The sequence below is a fragment of the Heterocephalus glaber genome, unplaced genomic scaffold, assembly GCF_053883595.1.
Source record: "Heterocephalus glaber isolate CG9 unplaced genomic scaffold, H.glaber_assembly_v1.0 deba00001504, whole genome shotgun sequence".
In the NCBI taxonomy this organism is placed as follows: Eukaryota; Metazoa; Chordata; class Mammalia; order Rodentia; family Bathyergidae; genus Heterocephalus; species Heterocephalus glaber.
The window spans coordinates 7251736-7272646 of NW_028258324.1; the positions used below are offsets into that span (position 1 = coordinate 7251736).

Here is a 20911-nt window from a genome sequence, read left to right on the forward strand (position 1 = left end):
GGTGTGATCTGCAAATGCGTGTCTCCCTCCCCAGCTCCTCTTTTCGTTTTTTCCTTCTTGTCGGCCATGAGGTGAGCAGCTTTCTTCCTCCAGGCCCTCCTACCATGCTGCTTCTGCCTGAAGCCCACCAACCATTTGAGGACTGATACTTGTAAAATGTGAGCCAAAATAAACCCCTCCTCCTTGAAATTGCAGGTATCCAGTATTTTATGTCAGCAACAAGGAGAGTGACTTAGACAAAAAACTACTATGGATTTAAGATCTTCCTAACTGCCCCGCAATTACAATACACCTAACCACAAAACAAAATAAGCAAACAAAAATCTTCCAGTGTACATATAAGCCAAAAAAAACACAACAAACTACTGGTCAAATATCAATCTCTTTAGTTGTAACTACTTATATGTATAATTACTATTGTTATTACAATTTACTCTACTTTGAGAAAGGTTTATGAAAACATACCGGTACTTGGCTATAAAATTGAGATTAGATGCCAAATTGATAAATGAACAGTTTACTCTGAAAAAAAAACCTCACAAGCTCAGCTCCAAGCTTTCAGGAAATCTAGAGGGGAGGAGAAACCCTGTGAGTTACAGGAACCACCTCCAAGGGAGAGATGGGTTTTTCTTGTCTCTAAAATTAGGGAAAAGAACTAATCACAAAGATCTAAGTATAAAGGGCATAGAGGCATTTTGTGGTATACTGTAGAGTTATTCTTGGCAGCAGGCCCTTGATATTAATCCATTCTACACAGCAGCATACAGAGTAATTGTATCCAAACTGCTCAAGCTGCCCACTCTGCCCTGGCCAAGGCAGGACCCCTTACCTCATCCTTCAGGGTCTCTCCCCTCTTGACCATTTTACCCTACCTCTTGTCATTTTTCTCCTCTTATTTAGTCCCCAACCACCCCATTATCCTTTCCTTAGCCTATAGGATCTGGGTTTTCCTCTATCCTCAATTCTCACAGATCCTGGTAGGGAAGATTCATCTTCATAATTCACGTCTCCCTTCAGATGCCATCCCTAGTCTCACCCCTCAGAGAAGCTTTCCTTAATCACATTAGCAAAAGCCTCCCCTCCTCTAAGATCATCCCTAGGCCTCATCCAAGAATGGTGCTGTGAGCCCCATTCTATAGGAGGTTCCAGTATAGGCCCCCTCCAGCCATTATTCCCCCTCTGGAGCCAGGCACAAAGAGGATGTGCCTATCCAGAGCCTGGCTGTCCTCTTTTGGATTATACTCTGTGCTGCAGTTTAACACTGTCCCTTAGAAAATACACATTAAAACTTAATCCTGATGAGCTTGGTGGCACAAGCTTGTAGTCCCAGTACTCTGGGAGGCTGAACACAGGAAGAGTCCAAGTTCAAGCCCAGGCTGGGCAAATTAGGGATTTATCAAGACCCTAATTCAAAAAACATATTTTAAAGCTGAGAATGTAGCTCAGAACAAAGGCTGTGTTCAACCCTCAGTACTGCAAAAAAGAAAAAAGTAAATAAATAAATAAAAATAAATTTAAATTTAAAAAACTGAAGAAAAGAGATGTTATCCCCCTTATGGTGGTATTAAGAGGTAGGGCCTTTAGGGAAGTGATTAGTTCCTAAGGGCTCCACCCTCATGAATGAATTAATGCTCTTATGAAAGAGGGTTCAGAGAGAGTTTGCCCCTATGCCTTCTGCCAGGTAAGGGCACAACATTCTCCCCTCTGAGGACACGATGACAAAGTGCCATCTTAGAGGAAGTGAGGGCAGACTCATCCGACACCAGACTGCCAGAGCCTTGCCCTGTCTGTACTGGTTTGCTATAGCAGCACAAATGGACTAAGACTCTCTGCTTACCTGGATCCCTGCAGTTTTCTGTCCAAATGGACCCAAGTCTATGAGCCTCTGCCTTGGGCCCTGCTCCCCAAGTCTGTCTGTGCAGTCAGCCTGCAGACCCTTAAGCCCAAGGAGGGGTCACACATGGCTGTCTGCTGAGGTTTGGACCTCCTCTCAGTGGGAAACGGAGCCTGGCTGTGGGGAGGAGGGGACAGGCCAAAAGCTAGGGATGGGCTCCACAGTCTGAGAGTCTGGAATGCAAACCTGGCCTTCCAGGTCTTTAAAAAGCTGATTTGTTGTGGTAAGAGGGTAGGTCATCTTTTACTTAATAGTTGGTTAGCATGATTCTCAACTTGCAATTTTTTAGACATATGTGGGCCACTGTTTGTGCTCTCGCTGTCTTGTTCCTCTGCACCAGGGTCAGTCAGGATGATGAGGGCCTGGCTCACAGTCCAGGACCTAGTGGTTTATAGGAGTCTCTGCCAAATCTCCTAGAAATATCTTTTCTGCTCCCACCTTTTCAGAGGGGCTTCAGACTCTAACTCAGAGCACCTGCTCTTATTCTTATTTCCCTATATTATTTTCTTTGTAACATTGAAAGAAATCTGAAATTATCTCCTGCGATTCTGTGAGGTCAGAGGCTTGTGGCTACATCCCCCAACTGTGGCAAATACTAAATCCTTATTGAAATCCTGGTGAATGAATGATTGAGGTGCTGCGTTGTGCCTGGGCTGTGTAGGGTGCAAAGGTGACTAAAAAAGTTCTCTGTCTCCAAGGGGCCCCACATGTAGTCAGGAAGCAATCTTGGAAAAAGAAAAACAGAACTCTTTAGCTTTTAGTTTTACACTCCTGGAGTTGTTAATTAACCTGGGAACAAAAATATATGTGTTGACTTCGTTGGTGGATGTTTGGGCAGAGAAAAGGTGTGCTAGGTAAATAAGCTTCAGGTAAGGAAAAGATCCTTTCTGTTCATTTTTCTAAATGGTTAGGGATGAGGGAACACTTAAACTCAAGGACCCAACAGAACTGATGGAAATTGTCTTTCAGTGTCTTCCTGAAGAAAAATGGCACAATGATTTTCTAAGAGGAAAGAGGATGTTAAGCATTTTTTACTATTAAGTTAAAATATTGCCTAGAACAGGAAGCTAAAACTTCCTTAGCCTGCTCCTGGCCTTGTTAACTCAAAGGACAGATGGCGACCTCTGGATGGCACTGTCTATGGCAGCTCCCTCTGTGCTCACTAATTCTTAGAACAAATACTAGGAATGCATATTTTTAAATAAAATTGTAAGATATCAGCATATGCCCTTCCTGTTTGACTTTAGGACATCTATCAATTCATTTGTTGTGACCTTACTATGTGCCAAACACTGTTATATAGGATCAGTGAACAAAAAAAGGCAAAAATATCTTCCCCTCTCATATACCTTATATTCTAGCAGATGATCTAAAATATTAGGGCAAAGTAGACTATCCTAGAAAGTAACGAGTACTAAGAATAAAATTAAAAAGCAGGAAACATAGAAAGGTAATACAGAATGGGGGTAAAAGTTAAAGGGCCGTTAAAGTACATCTTTCTGAGAAGATGACATGAGGGGAACACATGAAGGAGGGGAGACACATAAGGATATCTGAAGAAAGATCATTCTAGTAGAAGGAACAGCAGGTTAAAGAGCTCTGGGTTAAGATGTGCCTGATGTGTTCAAGGAAGAGCAAGGAACCAGTGCAATGGGCATGGAGTGAGGGGAGGAAGGTAGCAAATGTGTTTGGAGGTGTATAATGTAAGAAAAGTTGAGACATGACTTCATTTTGAGTGAGACAGGAAACCCAACAGAGTTTTGGGCAGAAGGATAGAGGAATCCGGCTCACATTGGTTGGTGAGTTGATAATAGACTACAGGGGATAGAGGGGAGAAACAGGAGACCAATTGAGAGGCTACTAAAACAATCAATCAGGTAAGAGATCATGAGTAGTAGTTGAAACAGTAAGAAGTGTTAGGATCCTGTATACTCTGCAGATGGAACTGATGGGACTTACTAACCTATCTAATTATGAGACTAATAGAACATGAGAAAAGAGAGCTATCAAGGATAAACCAAAGGTTTTTAGCCTGAGAAATTGAAGAGCAGGAGCTGACATAAACAGAAAGGGAGTAAGCTGTAGCATTAGGATATTTTGGAGGAAAGATCAGAAATTCAACCCGACTGTGGAAATCAGTATGGAAATACCTCAAAGAACTAGGACTACAGGTCCCATTTGACCCAGCTATTCCACTGCTGGGTATCTTCCCAAAAGAATTAAAAGATTCATACCACAGCGATATATGTCCACTCATGTTTATAGTGGCACAGTTTGTAATAGCTAAAGCTTGGAAACAGCCCAAGTGCCCATCAACTGGGAACTGGATAAAGAAGATGTGGTTTTTTTTATAAAACTACTCAGCCATAAAGAACTAGAAACTAGAGTCATTTATATCTAAATGGATGCATACTGAGGCCATACTCTTAAATGAAATAAATAGGACACACATGTGTAAATACTGAATAGTTTCTCTAGTGTGAGAAACTGAAAGTGTAAATAAGGATTCAAAGGATTAATAACGAATAATTGATAATTTGAAATAGGAAAAAAGGTCCAAAGAGGTAAGGGTGAAGGGAGGGGAAGGGGAAAGGAAAGAAGGGAAAGGAAAAATTATGAGAAAAGAAAAAAAATGGAAATGATATCTATGTAAATAGGGAAGGGCAGAGGGGGTGAAGGGTGCACAGGTAATGGGGAAAAAATAAGAATCAAGATACATCATGTACAGGTACAAACACCCAATGATAAATGTAAACATATTGTATACCTAAAATGTACCAATAAAAGAACTTAAGAATAAAAAAGAAAAGAAAAGAAAAGAAATTCAACCAGACATGATAAGCATAAAATACATTCTGGACATCTAAGTAGAGATACCAAGTGGGTAGTTGGATGTATGAATCACGTTCAGGAGTGAAAGAATGACATAACTGAGAATGACTAGCTGATGGGAGGCATTTAAAGCCTTGAAACTGGATGAACCACATGGGGAGTAAATGTGGATAGAGGAAAGGAGAGGTCTAGGGACTAAGCACTGGACATTCACCACTCAGGGACTGGGAATACGGAGCGTGTGTGTGTTGGGGAGGGATGGAGATAAGCATAACATAAGACTTTGATTTCTTCAAAGTCTTCTCCCAGTCATCTAAAGTTGATATCATTCTTTTAAGCACTTATTGTCATCTCTGATTTTTCTGGTTTTTAATAGTTAACTGACCTTACCATGAAATGCTCAGATCCTTGCTTATCAATGATAGCACAAGATTCCAACATTGTTTTAAGCACTATATAAAATCTTGGATCATTTTCAATCTTGCACTATAATTTAAATGAAGTTCATTTACATTACATTTGCATTTTGTGTTCATCTCTTCACAGAACCCATAAAAAAACAGAAATCGTAGTGTGATGGAGAGAAGTAGAAGCTAGTGTCCAGCAGAAAGGCACGTTTTAGGGTGGAATAATTTTTTAGCAAATATTTTCATATTCTAGGGCCCTAAAAATACTTGTTCATGAGTGTTAGGTGATAAAGACCACTTATGTATGCATCAAATTATTGGCAATGTCTCTAAATTGTAAAGGATTCATATATATTAATGGTTTCATTTTATAAAGGAAATAATATGTGACTGCCCTTAGACACAAGCAAAATGAAAATATATGTCCACACAAAAACTTATATGTGACTAGATATAGAAACATTATTTATAATCTTTAAAAACTGGAAACAACCCAAAGGTTGGTAAGATGTGAATGTATAAAAAAATTACACAATTTCAATGGAATACTATGCAGCACCTTGGAAAAATCTTTGAGGCTTTATACCAAATGAAAGAAACCTGTTCTCAAAAGCTATTGCTGTGGTTTGAATGAGTGCTCCTCAAGGGTCCATGTGTAAAAGCTTGGTTTCCAGAATGGTGATATTTAAAGGTTCTGTGGGCCTTTAAGAGATGGGGCATTCTGGGAGGTCCTTAGCTCTTTAGGGCTGTGCCTCTGAAGGGAATTGTGAGACCATGGTCTCATCTGCTCCGTCTCTCCTAGCTCAAGATGTGACCACTTGCTCTGACATGGACTCCCTATATGATGTGCCACCCTCACCAGAGGCCCAGATCAATAGGACCACCGATCATGAGTTTAATCCTCTGGAATTGTGAGCCAAAATAAATCTGCCTTTAATCCTTAAGTAGCCTGTGTCAGATATTTTCGTTACATTGATAGAAAACTGACCAACACAGCTGCATTCTGAATGATTCCATTCATATGACATTCTGAAAAAGATCAGACCAAAGAAACAGAATAGATCAATAGTGAGAATGAGGAAAGGAAAGTTTCAAGGGAATTTTAGGGGATGAACTATTCTGTGTCTTAGAGCTGTTGACTATGACTATAAGGATTTGTCAAAGCTCACAGAGCTGTAAATTCAGAAGGATAACTTTTACTAATGTAAGTTTTTCTCACATTAAAAAAAATAACATTAAAAAGAGAATTCCATGCAAACAAAACAGAGAGTCCATGGTACTTAATAAAACTTTAAAACCAAGCCAAACAAAAAGCAGGGGTCCTTCCCTGCCTCCTTTTTTTCCAGAGTAGTAACTACTCATCTGAAAGGCCTTAGAAGGACTTTTCTTCTTCAGATGTAAGAAAGTATGAAATTCGTGGCTTACAAACTCTGTCTAGTTTGCTACTAGCTTTTGGATTATTTGTTTCTTCTTTGAACAAACATTTATTGATCACCTGTAGGCAAAGAATGTCTTCCTGAGTCCTAACTCCTAATTGAATAGGAACTGTTTTGCTGGAGGAAGTCTCAGAGCTCATTTACACTAAATTGCAGACAGTATAAGTGAGGTTCAGAAAATAAAAGTCACACACCCCAAAACGTACAGAAAGTTGTTGTTAGAATCTTAGCCAGCACTTAGTTTCTGATGGACTCTGATTTGCTTTCACCATGCCCAGGTCTGTAGCCCCTGAATCTTGGACAATAAGCTAATATCTGTTTTGAAAAGCAATCCCTTCAGTGCCTAGATTGGTATGGGAAAGTGTTTAAACAGTAAAGGAGTCTGACTGCTGTCATCCTAGGCTGACCAGAGGCCATTTTAAGCCTCTTCCATCCCAGCACGCGTTTATACCTGCCAAAGATGCATAATCATGGGTTAATAAGGCCCAGTAACCATAGCTATTCCCCATAACTCCTATCACATTCTTCAGCTCTGCTCTTGGCAGACAACCACCACTTCCTTTATTTTCTCAAGCCTTGTCTCTAGCAGGTAGCCACAACTTTTCACTGAACTCTTCCCCTCAAAAGGCCCATTTTGAAATTTTCCCCTTATTACCACCCCCACCCCCTCACTCCTGTTATGCTCATGACCCTATAAAAGACCTCATAGCCTGTGTGAGTGTTGCTGGTCTGGTTCAAGTGCCAGGGAGCTCCCTCTCAGGTTTGTTCTAAATAAACCTGTCCTATTGAGCTCATACTTTTTTTTTTTCATAACAGAGAGGACATGGAATCTCACTTCACAAACTGCTTTCTTTCCGTAAGAGAAGTCTTTCCTTATTCCTTATATTATTACATCAGAAACTGAGTGTATGGAAAAAATCACTAGTCTTGTACCTGGATGTGACAAGAGCCACCTCCTATTACTACCAAGGCATTGTTATTTATTTATTTATTTATTTATTTATTTAGGACCCAAGAGAAGAATTTATCTCTATCACCCTGTCTCTGCTCTCTCTCTCTCTCTCTCTCTCTCTCTCTCTCTCTCATATTCCTTTTTTGCTGGTGGTATTGGGGATTGAACCCAGGGCCTTTGCACTGAGCTCCATCTCTATCTCCCTCTTAAAAAATATTTTATTTTGAGTTCTTGCTAAATTGCCAATTCTGGCCTCAAATTCGTGATCCTCCTACCTGAGGCTTCCAGAATGCTGGGATTACACGCATGGGGCACCACACCTAGGTAGGGAGAACCTTCTTGAATTGGTATAGTTGGAGCTCCCTAAGAATATCTCAAGATAATCGGAGGGACAATTCCTAAAATGTCTTTCAGGCTAATATATACAAAGAGAGATAACCAGAGAGTAACAGTTGGTTTTCCCATGGGCACAGGCAATACAAATTGAGGGACATTCTATTAAATTACTGGCTTCTAAACTTCAAAATAGTCAAGATCATCGAAGAAGACTAAAGAGACATGACAAGTAAACGTGAGTCATGATTGTTTCGAAGTATTTTGTTATAAGGCAGTGTTATTGAATAGTTGGGGAAAGTTGAATGTTTCCATGTGCAAGATAAGAGTATTAGATTATAGTAAAGTATCAATGTCAACTTCCTGGTTTTGATGCCTGTTTTTAGTTATGTAATGAGTTTCAGACAAAGTGTTGGTGGAAAGCATCTGTTTAGCAAAAGATTTAATGACAAAAGTGTTCTTTGTACTATCCCTATAACTTTTCTGTGTGAAATTGTTTCAAAATTAAAATGATATTCAAAATGTGAGTATATTTTTATATGATATTGTCTTAGTTACTTTTTTTTTCTGGTACCAGGGTTCAAATTCAGGACCTTGTGCTTGTGAGGCAGGTGTGGCACCACTGAACTAAATCCCCCAGCCCTTAGTTACTTTTCTCATTGCTCAGACAAAATATCTGACACCCACAAATTAAAGGGAGAGAGCTTTATTTTGGTTCATAGTTTGTGGTAGTTTCACTCGACAGTCAGCTGGCTTCAAGACAGGGTAGCATGGCAGAGAGGCATCGAAGAGAGGAAACAGTTCATGGCAGACCAAACAACAAGCCTCCGTTTTCCTTTTATCCCATGCAGATTACAAGCCTTTTGGGTGGTACCGCCCACACTCAGGGTGGGGCTTCTCATTATCCATACCCAGAATTATTCTAAACCAATCAATAGACTAATTTCATATCATACACTCTTAATCTCAGTATCACACACTGTAGATCCAGCCAGCTCCATAAAGTCCCACCTATGAGCGCATAGCGCTTTAGGGGACATTTAGATACAAGCCATAACAGATATCCTTATAAAACTAACTGAGCACACCTGGCTCTCTTCTTTAGAGCTGCAAAAATAGAGATAAATAATTAAAGGTACACAGAATAGTAGTAATTTCTGGGGCAAATAAATAAATGTGATAAACTACATTGTTTACAAATGAAAAGCAAGCACAGGAAGAGGTAAGTAAAGGTAATCCCAGCACTCTGTGAAGTGTCTCAAAATAAAACATAAAAAAATGGGCGAGGATCTGTCTCAGCACAAAAGTCCTGAGTTCAATCCCCAGGATCACATACATAAACACACACACACACACACACACACACACACACACACACACACTCGAAGATGGACGATTGGCAAGGGAGAAAGAGCTCTTTTGGAATTCAATGGAATTTTTCAACTTTGAGTCAGCAAAACATTGAGATTTACCCCAAGCAATCTAAGCTTTAGAAACTTGGGGAAACTTCAAGTCTCTGTCCTGTGTTCAGGTATTGTTATCCTTCCCAAATAGCCCTGTTTTGAGAGTCTAAAAGCCTGGGATCTAGTCCCCTAATTGTTCCAACTTCCTTCCAAATTTGGGTAAGCTACTTAACCTGTAAATGAAGCATTTTGAGCAGACAGATATTTAAGAGTACCAAAACAACTTAAAAGACTTTTGATTCTTGAACATGGTGATGAAATGGACAAAGAAAGTGGAACATAGAAACAGATGGAGAAAATGAAAACATAAGTTCTTTTATTTGGTACCGGGGATCGAACTCGGGTCCTTGCGCTTGCAAGGCAGGCGGTGGAAACACTGAGCTAAATCCCCGGCCCTATAAGTTCTTTTTATCTGAGACACTTAGCTAACTAAAGGAATAGCTCTGTCCCAACTCCCTTTCCCCTTCTTTCTTTGAAAAAAGAAATTTAGAACTCCTTTAATTTGAGCAATACAGAGGACCCTGCCCTCCCTTTTCAAATCATAAATAACAATAAAAAAGGCCCCTTAAATAGAAGTTTTAATTTTATAAATCCTAAAATACTCAACTGCATCACTACAGAAGTATTACAGTGTATTTTCTAAGTGTAAGAATAAATTTACACCACAGTATTGCAAAGCTGTGGCAACTATCACCTTCCTGTTAGCCTAAAATGAGTTTATTTCTTCTTTGACCCATAATTTATTTTAAAATGTTTTTATATTTATTCATCTGTGGAAATGGTTACTCTAGTATTTTTATTATAGATTTATGACAATTTTCTTATATGTGTTGAGACTTGAATTGTCCAGTATAGTCAGTTTTTGCAAATGTTCCATAAGAGCCAGAGAAGAATGAGTATTCCCTGGTTGTTGTGAAGATTGGGCTCTGGTTGTGTCTATTAAATTCAACTTAGTAAGTATGTTACTCCAGTCTTCTAGATCATTACTAATAGTTTTAATGCTTCACCTATCTGTCGATAACTGAGCAAGATATATGGAAATTCTACATTATGAAAATATATGTGATAATTTCTCTCTATAGTTCATTTATTTTGATTGTATTTTATGAAATACATACTAGTATTAAATTTTTACTTCCCTATGAACTGAACTTTTATCACTATGTATTATCTCTAATAATACTTTTTCTTTTAAAATCTGTATCCCTCATATTTGTATGACTACCTTAGACTTCTTTTGCTTATTTTTTACCTGGTATCTTTTTTAAGAAAATTCTTTTACTTTCAACTTTTTAATGACCTTATATTTTAGGTATGGCTCTTGTAAACTGCACCTAGCTGGATTTTGTTTCTTGTCACTGAGTCTAATCCATCTACATTTAGTGAGAGTATGAGTAATGAAGGGAATTTAGATCATAAATAAATAATCCTTTCAGGTATGGTTAGCTTTAACGGGATATCAAACCAAAAGTTACAGTCAAGATTCTTCCCAGAGTGGACCGAGAAGAAGGGATGACAGGAAAGGGGGCTTAGGAGCTGGGCATGGTGGCATACACCTGTAAGCCCAGCACTTTGGAAGGCTAAAGCAGGAGGATCACAAATTTGAGCACAGCCTTGGCAACTGGGACTTAGTGAGACCTAGTCTCAAAATAAAAAAGCAAAAAAGGGCCGGGAATATAGCTTAGTATGAAGGCTCTAGATTCAATGCCCAGATAGGAAAGGAATGCTAGCGTCACGTGTCCCACTGAGCACGTGGCCTGCTGCTGAAAGCACTAGCCTGCCTCTGCAGGGAGAGCTGCTCTCTTTACTTATCCGATCCTTAGACAGTCATTTGAAATACATACTAGATCAGGAAAAGAAAGGTATAAATTTATCCTTAGCAATGATCCTGATGATCATTAGTCCCAGATGATTGTTGAACTAGCAGTGCAAAGGGACAATGCAGTGCATCATTCTATCCCTGCAGTGACTCATACATATTTGATGTGCAGGGATTTCTTATAGTGCATAAAATCACTTTCAGGGTTTTCTTAAACTATGCCTAAAGAATAATCCTTGAGTATTCTTTATGCTTTCTGCTAAACTTGGTTTTCATGATTATTTCTATGAAATTACATGTTTTTACCATTACTATGCTACTGGCCTCCTTGTACCTCCCCTGCCCAAATTCATCAAAAGAAGATAAAAATTATTTTAAATAGTGTCTTAATTAAAGATGGAACTATAAAATTTCTTGTGGATTCCAGTTTAATGGAAATAAGATGCTGTACAACTCACCACAGGGCAAACAACAATAGTGTGCACGATAGTAAAGCAATAGCTATCAGATGCCTGGTAGGCGACAGATACTTTGCTAAGGGATGTGTGTGTGTGTGTGTGTGTGTGTGTGTGTGTGTGTATAAAATTCCCACTTAAAAAAAAACCCTAAGGTTCAGAAAGGTTAAGTGTCTTAGTATGTTCCTATGACTATAACAAAATACTTTAGACGGGGAAATTTTATAAACAACAAAAATTTATTTCTCACAGTTCTGGAGGCTGCAAGACCAAGATCAAGACACCACCAGATTCACTGTGTGGTGGGACCTGTTCCTCAGAGATGGTGCTTCCTGTGTATCCCCACATGGTAGAAGCAATTGCTATATAAGAATTCTATATAAGAAGCAATACCATTCATGAGGGCAGAGCCTTATGATTTAATCACTCCCCCAAAGCCCTTAAGACTTAATATCAACACATTGGGGATTTATTTTCAACATCAATTTTGGGGGAATACAAACATTGAGATTATAGAGTTAAGTAAATGACCCAAGATCACACAGTGAGTAAAGGGCAGAGCTAAGATTCAGCCCCGGTCTCTCTTAACCCAAAGTCCATATCTTAGAGATGGAAAGAACTAGCCCTGTGGTGAAACTGCTGTGATTTAAATCCTCACTCCACCACTTACAAACTGTACAATGTGAAAGTTATTTGCTTTCTGTGTACTTCTGTTTCCTCCTCTGTAAAAATGAGAATAATAGTAATAACTACCCATAGGGTTATAAGAATTTAATGGGATAATTTGAGGGTGTGGCTCAGTGTAAATAAAGCCTGACACATAAAGAAATTCAGAAACTGTAGGTTATGATACATGCAAAAGGCACTTCTTGGGCTCCCTTATCATCCATGGTGATATTACCACAGATGCTTTTTGACTTATGATGAGGTGATATCCTGATATCAAGTTGAAACTATCCCAAGTCAAAAATGCAGCTAATACACCTACCCTACCAAAATATCACAGCTTAGCCTGGAAATTCAGGAAATCCTCAGCAGTGGACTGTGTTGAAGACTTGGGACTAGGTAGCAGTGACTTTTCACAGAGGCAGAGTGAAGAGGGCAAAAAAGGAGGATCTGAGACTAAGGTTTAGGGTACTCATAGGTGTAGAAGCCAAGGAGGGAGAAAGAAGAGTTACAGAGAGGCTATGGAGAATAGCCTGTGTGATTGGAAAAAGACCTGGAGAAGGTGATATCACCAAATGAAACAGAGGAAGGGTTTTAAGGAGGGAACAGTTAACTGGGTTGAATGGATAGCATCAACAGGTGAATGGATAAACTGTAGTATTCTGCAATGTAATATTCTTCAGCCATAAATGGAATGAAATGTCGGCAGATGCTACAATGTAGATTGTCATGGCTAGCATCCAAAATGTCCTCCTAAAAGGCTTATTGTGTTTAGGGCTCAGTTGCTTATAGACCTTATGAGAAGTGATTGGACCATGAAGGCTCTAACTTTGTCAGTGCGTTAATCCACTGATGAGATTATAATTTGATATATCATCAGCAGATGATGGAAACAGGAGGTAGAGCCTAGCTGACAGGAGTGGATCATGGGTGTGTGACCTTGGGGACTATATTAGCTCCCTGGTCCCTTTCTCATGACTCTCACCTTGTCTGCTTCTCTCAGCTGCTATGTGATGAGCAATTTTCCACCCCTATGTTCTTCCACCATGATGTTTGTACCTTGCCACTGGCCTAAGAGCAATAGAGCTGGCCAACTGTGGGCTGAACCCTTTCCTCTTTTAAGTTCTTTATGTCACAGCAACAGAAAGCTAATACACAGATGAACCTCCAAAACACTGTGCGAAGTGAAGGAAGCCAGACACAAAAATGTCATGTATTGTGTGATTCCATTTACAGTATATGAAACCTCCAGAATAGGTAAATCCATAGAAACATAATGTAGATTAGTGGTTTCCAGGGGATGGGGAGAGGGGATATGAAGAGTAACTGCTTAATGGATATGGGTTTTCCTATTGGGATTAAGGTGATGTTTTGGAAGTAGGTAAAGGAAATGGTTGTACAATACTGTGAATGCACATATGACACTGAGTTCTCTACTTTAAAATGGTTAATTTCATATTAAGTGAATTTTACCTCAACTAAAGAAAAGAACACACCCCCCCCCACCCACACACAAAGGGGAATTGGCCATATGGAGATAATTGATATGATTGCAGGTGGTACTGAGGACAGTCACAAGAGGGGTGGATTGAGAATGCGTAGTGCAAAAGTAGAAACAGCAACTATATATAACTCTTTCAAGAAATTTTGATAGGAATAGAGATCAAAGATTGAGGAATTTTGATAGGAATAGAGATTGAGAAAGGAATGACCAGAGGAGGATGTAAACATCAGGGAAGTTTCTTGTTTGGGATAGGATATAGTAGGCCATGTAGCCTCCTGACAGGAATGATCCATAATGGTAGAAAGAGATTATGAGGAAAGGAAAGAGGATAATGACAGGAGAGAAAGTCACTGAGATGGATCCAGAGAACTCAGGTGGGGTTTGGAAGCAGAAGGACAATCCCTTCATTAGAGACTGGAGAAGAGGTTAAGTGTGTGGTCACTGATACAGGCAGGTGGGCATGAGGGAGTACTTATGTGATCATTTCTATCCTTTCTGTGAGGTATCAGATACACTCCTCAACTGGCAACAAGAGTGAGAGCTTAACAAGCTTAAGAATAAAGCAAAAGGTGTGGGGAAAAAAACCTACTAGGGAAGTGCAGTAGGATCGCTGGGCAATTGCTAAGCACCATTTTGAATTGTGATCATCAATTTACATTGGATCTCTTAGCATGATTGGTTACTTTTCTCCAAGGAAGAAGCATCGTATAGGTTATGACTGGGTCTAACCATTAGGGCTTTGTCTGACAAAGGAGAGGAGATGAGACAGTCCAAGAGTATTTGCAACATAATTGTCATGATAATGGACCATAAAATGTAACTTGGGAGAAGGTAGGAAGTGAGAACAGAGGACATAAGGGGAATGAGTGATTATTATCATCATGATAAGGTCAAAGGACTGAAGGTCACCATGCAGTGGAAAATAGCTGGAATAATTTTGGTGGAATAAGTATGGTAGAAGAGTAGAAAGGGGTGGTTATAGAGTAGAAAGACTGAAGTCAAAGGTTGGATAGTCATTCAAGCTGACAAGGTCAAGGGTGTGATGATAGGGCTATACAATTGCAGTAGGCAGAGAAAATGATCATTGGATATGAGGCTGTCTAAAACAAGAGAGACCAAGAATTCTGAGGTCAAAAATGGTGACAGAAACAGAAGGTGGAAGGAAGAGAATGGGAAAATCGCTAAAGTTGACAATGAATAAGGGGAGCAAGCCAGGTTTGGTAAATGTCAACAAAAAGAAGACATAGATTTCTGTAGGGACTGAGGTGATTTAGGGATCTCAGGAATGCTGGAAACAGTCTGATAATCTCATGAGAGAAGGTGGGAAGCCCATCCACTTTGGATGGTGGGGGCTCTGAGGCAGCTCATCTCTCCAACACTTGGAGTTCTGAGGTTGCATTTGAGTATAAATTTTACCACCCACATGAGGTTATGAAAATCCACTAAAACCTACTTGTTCTCACCTGATAAATGAAGACAGACGTTCAACGAATTGCCTAGTTCACATGGATCATTTGAGATAATGAATGTAAAAGCACTTTGCAAGCTCTAAATTGCAAAAGAAATGTTGGTTAACATTTAAAATTTGTATATCTTGCATTGTAATTACTAACCACTGAGCAGAGCAGGAATGAATTACTTATTCTTTTCATATGCCACAATACCTAACCAGAGATACCCAGAGACTGTGTTTTAGATATTACACACTTGAGTAGTACTGAACCATTAAAACTTATAAAATGAAAGAAAGATTGATGCATAGCTTCAGTGTAACTGTCAACATCCCCATCATTACTGATTAGCATTAATGCTTTAAAATTGTGGAGGAAAAAATCTCTGATTTTTCTTTTTACCAGATCTATTGAAATGAACAGTACAGAAATATTTTTTCAATGTCAAAGTTATAAAAATCTTTATATATTTTGACCTATTAATCCCATTTCCTCTCTCTCTATAGATATTTTCATATCTATATATAAATATCTATATAATCTATAATATAAAATATCTATATTAATCCATATATATATATATATATATATATATATATATATATATATGTGAAAATCTTACTGTGTTGTCCAGGCTGGACTCAAAACCATGGCCTCAAGTCCTCAAGTGACCCTCCTCCTCCCATGGTCTCCTGAGTAACTGTGACTTCCCACATGTGCCACCACATTTGGCTCATTGTTAGTCAAGCACAACACATGAACAGAAAAGCATAGAAATCACAAGTATACATATTAATTTTTGCAGAGTGAAAATACTCATGTAATTATCTCCACTCCTAAAAATCTAAAGCCAGAAAATATCCCCCCAAATGAAAGAGCTACATACCCAAAGATGTTCACACAATGAAAAGGGGTGGAAAAAGAAACCTAAATTATTTAATGAAGACACAATTAGGTAAGTGTTTAAATATTACTAAAATGTTAAAAAGTAGTAAAAGAAAAGAGAGCACCATATTGACCAAACAAGACATACCATGGGCCAAGTTTTGCTTATCTGGTTTTAGTTTGTGGCCCTTTCTGGAGATAGAGGGAAACAGTCAAATATGAAATAAAAGCATGGCAATAGGATGATAATAACGCAAAGATTTCATCTAGGTGTGGACAAGGATGGAGATAAATATGAAAAACTGAATGAATGTTTTCTTTGGTGAGAACATGGCCAAGTTACCTTGTCCCTTTAAACCTCAGTTACTTCTACAAAATAGGGATTTAGAAAAATGCCCCACTCATAAAGCAGTTGTAAAAGTTAAATGAGATTATAAGAATAAAGTAGGTAGCAAAGTGCCAGGTCAATAAAGCCGTTCTCCTCCTCATTTTCCTTCTCTTCTTCCTTATTATTTTATCAGCTATTACTTTTTAGTCTACCATCCCCTTTCCCTTTTTTCTTCTAATACTAGCCATACTAGTCTTCTTGATACTTTCCTGTTTCGGGCCCAAATTCTCTCACCTCTTGTATTTTCCATTTTTCTTACTTTATGAGGGTTTCTGTTCAAATGACACCTCCTCCTCCTCCTCCTCCTCCTCCCTCCTCCTCCTCCTCCTTTTCCTCCTCTTCCTCCAGATTTCCCTTCCCTCCTACCCTCTTTTTTTCATTTCATTCAGCACCACTTGTTATGGCTTGTGTCTTAATTTCCCCCAAGGCCTCATGCAATCATAAGTGGGGCTTTTTCTGGAATTGATTCATGGTGTAATGCTAGGCTCAAGGGCACTAGGATTGAGAGTATGTGTGCTACCCACCCTAAGTAGTCTGCATAAGATAAAAGGGGCAGAAAGAAGCTGTTCAGGGCCCCTCTCCCTTCCCTTGCTTTTTGCTGTCTTCCGCCACCATGAACAGTTGCCCCTTTGCCACTTTGCCTTGGAGCCTGCTGATTATGGAGTGAAACCTCTATGAACTGTAAGCTAAATAAACCTTACCTTTTAACCTTGGGTATCAAGTACTTTCTCTCAGCATCAAAAGAAAAGTAACTAAGACACCACCTAACCTTTTACTGTGTGTGTGTATGTCTACATATATATGTATGTACATGCACATATCTGTATATGTGTGTGTGATGGTGCAAATATGATCTGGGTGTCCCAAAAGGTGCACTGTGATTGAAGGCATGGCACTGTTGGGAGGTGGTGGAACTTCTGGAAAGTGTGCCTATGGAGAGATTCTGAGGTAACTGGGAGCAGAAGATAATTTATATATGACCCTTTGAGGTCTCTTAAGATTTGTTACTAATACAACAAGCCAGGCCACCCATTCTCTTTCTGCTAGGTTTGAGATGTAATTGTATGCTCTCACACACATTCCCACCATTATTGTCCTAGCCAAGAGATCATGCGGTCCAGGGGCAGTCCTCACTACACCACATCACAGCCTGTGTGATGCTGCTTGGACTGAAAGCCTACAAAACTGTAAGCTAAATAAACTTATCTTTATATTACAAGTAGCCTGTCTCAGGTATTTCATTATAGTGATGAGAAGTGGACTAACACACACACAACAGCAAGAATTTGCCTAACTTGTTTACTGCCATATTCATAGTTCCTGGAAGAGTACCTGAAACATAATTGGAATTCTACTATTATTTGTTGAATAATTTTTAATGTTTAGAATGATATACTGCACCTTATTTTTTCCTTTTTCCTAAATCTCAGGACAGAGGTACTATTTGTATAATCATTGATTTGAAAACACATTTTCTTGCAGGCATTCGCTGTGTGTAACTCTTGATAATTTCTGACCTTTTTTGGCAGATCAGCCATGCAGAAGCTGGGAGAAAAAGTATTTGAAGAAGTCTATGATTACCTCAAGAGAGCAAGGCATCAAAATGCCAGTGAAACAGAGATCCGGGAGTGCCTTGAAAAAGTGGTCCCTCGAGCCAGTGACTGCTATGAAGTTGACCAGCTCCTCTATTTTGAGGAGCAGTTACTGATTGCAGTAGGAAAGGAGCCCCCTCTCCAGAACCCTCATTAAAGAATGTCAAAAACAAACAGAAGTTCACATAGACAAATTTCAGTGGAAATCCATGAAACATATAAGCTGGTCTTTATGATGGAAAAGGGGTACGTAACTGTAGCTACTGTCTATCTTCAGTTCTGGGCCAGAACTAATGACTCTTTAGGAGAGCAATAAATGTGGCTGCCTGTACTTGGAGTCATTGATCATTAAGTGTTGTTTGATCTATACTATGTAATAACTTTATGGATCAGTTTTGGTGTCCTGAAAAGGATTTCCATGATAGGTGGCCTCAGGGCTTCCAGCTGGGTTGAATCATCCTGTTGCTGACCTCAGAGAAAGGAGCCAGGTACCCTTTATTATTTCCAGTTGGATGACCGAGTTCAGTGCCAGCCACTTGAAGTCTATGGGAACTGTAGCCAGCTTGCTTGTGAAGACTGTAGGACACTGGCCTCTGACAAGCTGAGCTGGGTAGGAGTCAGGTATGCCTACTTTTGGTGCATTTTTTCTCTTTTATGACTAATAAGCAAGAAGTACATAAATATAAGAACCTGGATTAAAATTCCCAAAAGTGATTCCTTTCTGTAATTTATTCTCAAAACTCATTCATGAAGCATTGAAGACTTTTATCCATAATAAATATGTATTTCATTGCTACAAAATAAATCACTTGTTTTTTCTTCCTGTTACGTGAAAGTATTCTGTTAAATGTAACGTATCCATTGTTATGGTTTAGGTCTAGATGTCCCCGCAAAGCCTCATGCAGTCATAGGTGGGTGAATCTAGAATGTGTGATGTTAGGATTAAGGGTGTGTGATTACAAAACCACTTCATGTGAGTGATTGGTTTGGCACCGCCCTAATCCCAGTAGTCTGAATAAAATAAAAGGAGCAGAAAGACACCGTTAAGGCCTCTTGTTGCTTTTGCTGCTTCTGGTGCCATGAACTATTGCCCCTCTGACCCTGCCTTGGTGCCAGCTGCCTATGGACTGAAACCTCTATGAACTGTAAGCCAAATAAACTTTTCCCCCTTTGACTTTGGGTGTCAGGTATTTTGTCCCAGCAGTGAGAGAAAAGTAACTAATACATCCATCTAATAATAATTGTTACTTGGAAGAGAAGAGAGAAGGGGGGTGGTGTTAACAGGGAATTGAACTCACCCCAGGAAAAGTACCCCGGAGCCCCCATGTCCTTTTATGACCAACCAGATTGCAAATCAGTCTGGAAGAGAACAGACTCTCAGAAAATCCAAGTTAATAAAAGTTTTTAAGTCTTCCAGGTGATGAGTTTTATAACATTAGGACAGAAGAATGCTTGTGTGAATTTCTGGGTCTGAAGAGGAAATTCCTAGATTTTCAGAGTCTCTACCATCTTTCACAAACAGGTTAACATGCCCAGTGGAAAATGCCCTGCATTTTAGAACATGTTTCTAAGAAGTCAGGTGCAGATTAAAAATACCTTACCCTGGCCTGGGGATTTAGCTCAGTGGTGCTGCCGCCTGCCTCGAAAGCTCAATGTCCTGAATTTGATCCTCAGAAACAAAAAATAAAAAATAAAAATAAAATAAAATGTAAAAACCTTACCCTCTAGGGATTTGTGCTGTACATCACATCAGGCTAATAAGAAAAAGGAACTAGGAAGATACTGTTTTGGATCATAGCTTCATGCCTTTTAAGAGAAGCTTACTCAAGTTTACCTTTCTTTTGGTTCACTGAGGTGAGAGTGGGAAGCAAGATTTAACAGGACTTACAGGAAATATCTCTATATCATTACCATTATTAATGGGAATTTTTTTCTCTTACACATAGTTTTCATTTGGGGTCACTTCAGAATGGGAATTAATAACTAACCGAAATGCAAGATGGCAGGAAAATTTTCCCAAGATGCTAAAGAACTAGGATGTTGCTTGGTATGAAACAGTAACAGCTATGAGTGACTACAGGGACCCTGCTATCTTCCATATATATATATATATAATGCCAGTTGACCTTTCTGCTTTCTATGCAAAAGAAATGCCACCAGCTATTTTGGGTGATATACAGATAAAATACACAAAGGAGAGTAATGGAAGTTAATTATTTAAGTGTCTTCAGGGTGAGGCTGGTGAAAAGGCTATAGGTCTATTATGAAAGAGTTGAGCCATCACAGTGGGCTCAGGATAAAGGAGGCTGCCAAATTAAGCTATATCTCAAGGGTGGGGGAACACCACAATCCTCTTTTAAAATGATGGGGTTACCAATTAGTGCTTCAGAAGGAAGTGGGGCCAGGCCACCAGGAAAATAAAAGAGCAGAAATGAAGCAAAGAGAAAGGAATAGGAGAGGGGGTAGGAGGAAAAGAAGGGAGTAAGCTGGGGTGGACACAAAGTAAAAAATATTTTTAAATCTTTCTAGCACAACCTGTACAAGGGGAAAAACTTGAGCTATACTAGATGGCTTGGATTCAGGACCTACTCTTGCCGTTTACTGTGTGATCTAGAGCAAGTCATTTTCTCTGAATCTGTTTCCTGTATGATAGCCAACCCGACTCTATCTTGTGCTTCAATGTTATTTTGTACCTGTGCTTGAACAAAGCACTTGAGCTTGGACAAAGCACCCAAAACCCCCACCTCCTGCTTGGCAGTAAACTTGCTGCAGTTGCAGGATGTTTTGTAGCTTGCCTAGTGTGTGTGAAACTTCCTTGTACCCCCCACTAACCT

At 39.3% G+C, this 20911-nt stretch overlaps 1 protein-coding gene across 19 annotated transcripts in view; it reads left to right on the forward strand.

The window, feature by feature from the left end:
• Positions 1-19251, forward strand: part of Nek11 (NIMA related kinase 11) — a 328322-nt gene extending 309071 nt beyond the window's left edge. For 11 of the 19 annotated variants that reach the window (XM_087186939.1, XM_004834222.3, XM_004834223.3 and 8 more), the window contains one exon: positions 18015-19251. In XM_087186939.1, coding sequence (XP_087043065.1) covers positions 18015-18234 — 220 coding nt within the window. In that variant the 3' untranslated portion in view covers positions 18235-19251. Of the gene's footprint in view, positions 1-5935; positions 11712-17585 lie in introns of those variants that run through there. The other 8 variants (XR_015441118.1, XR_015441121.1, XR_015441119.1 and 5 more) reach the window with 5 other exon arrangements.
• Positions 19252-20911: the final 1660 nt, after the last annotated feature.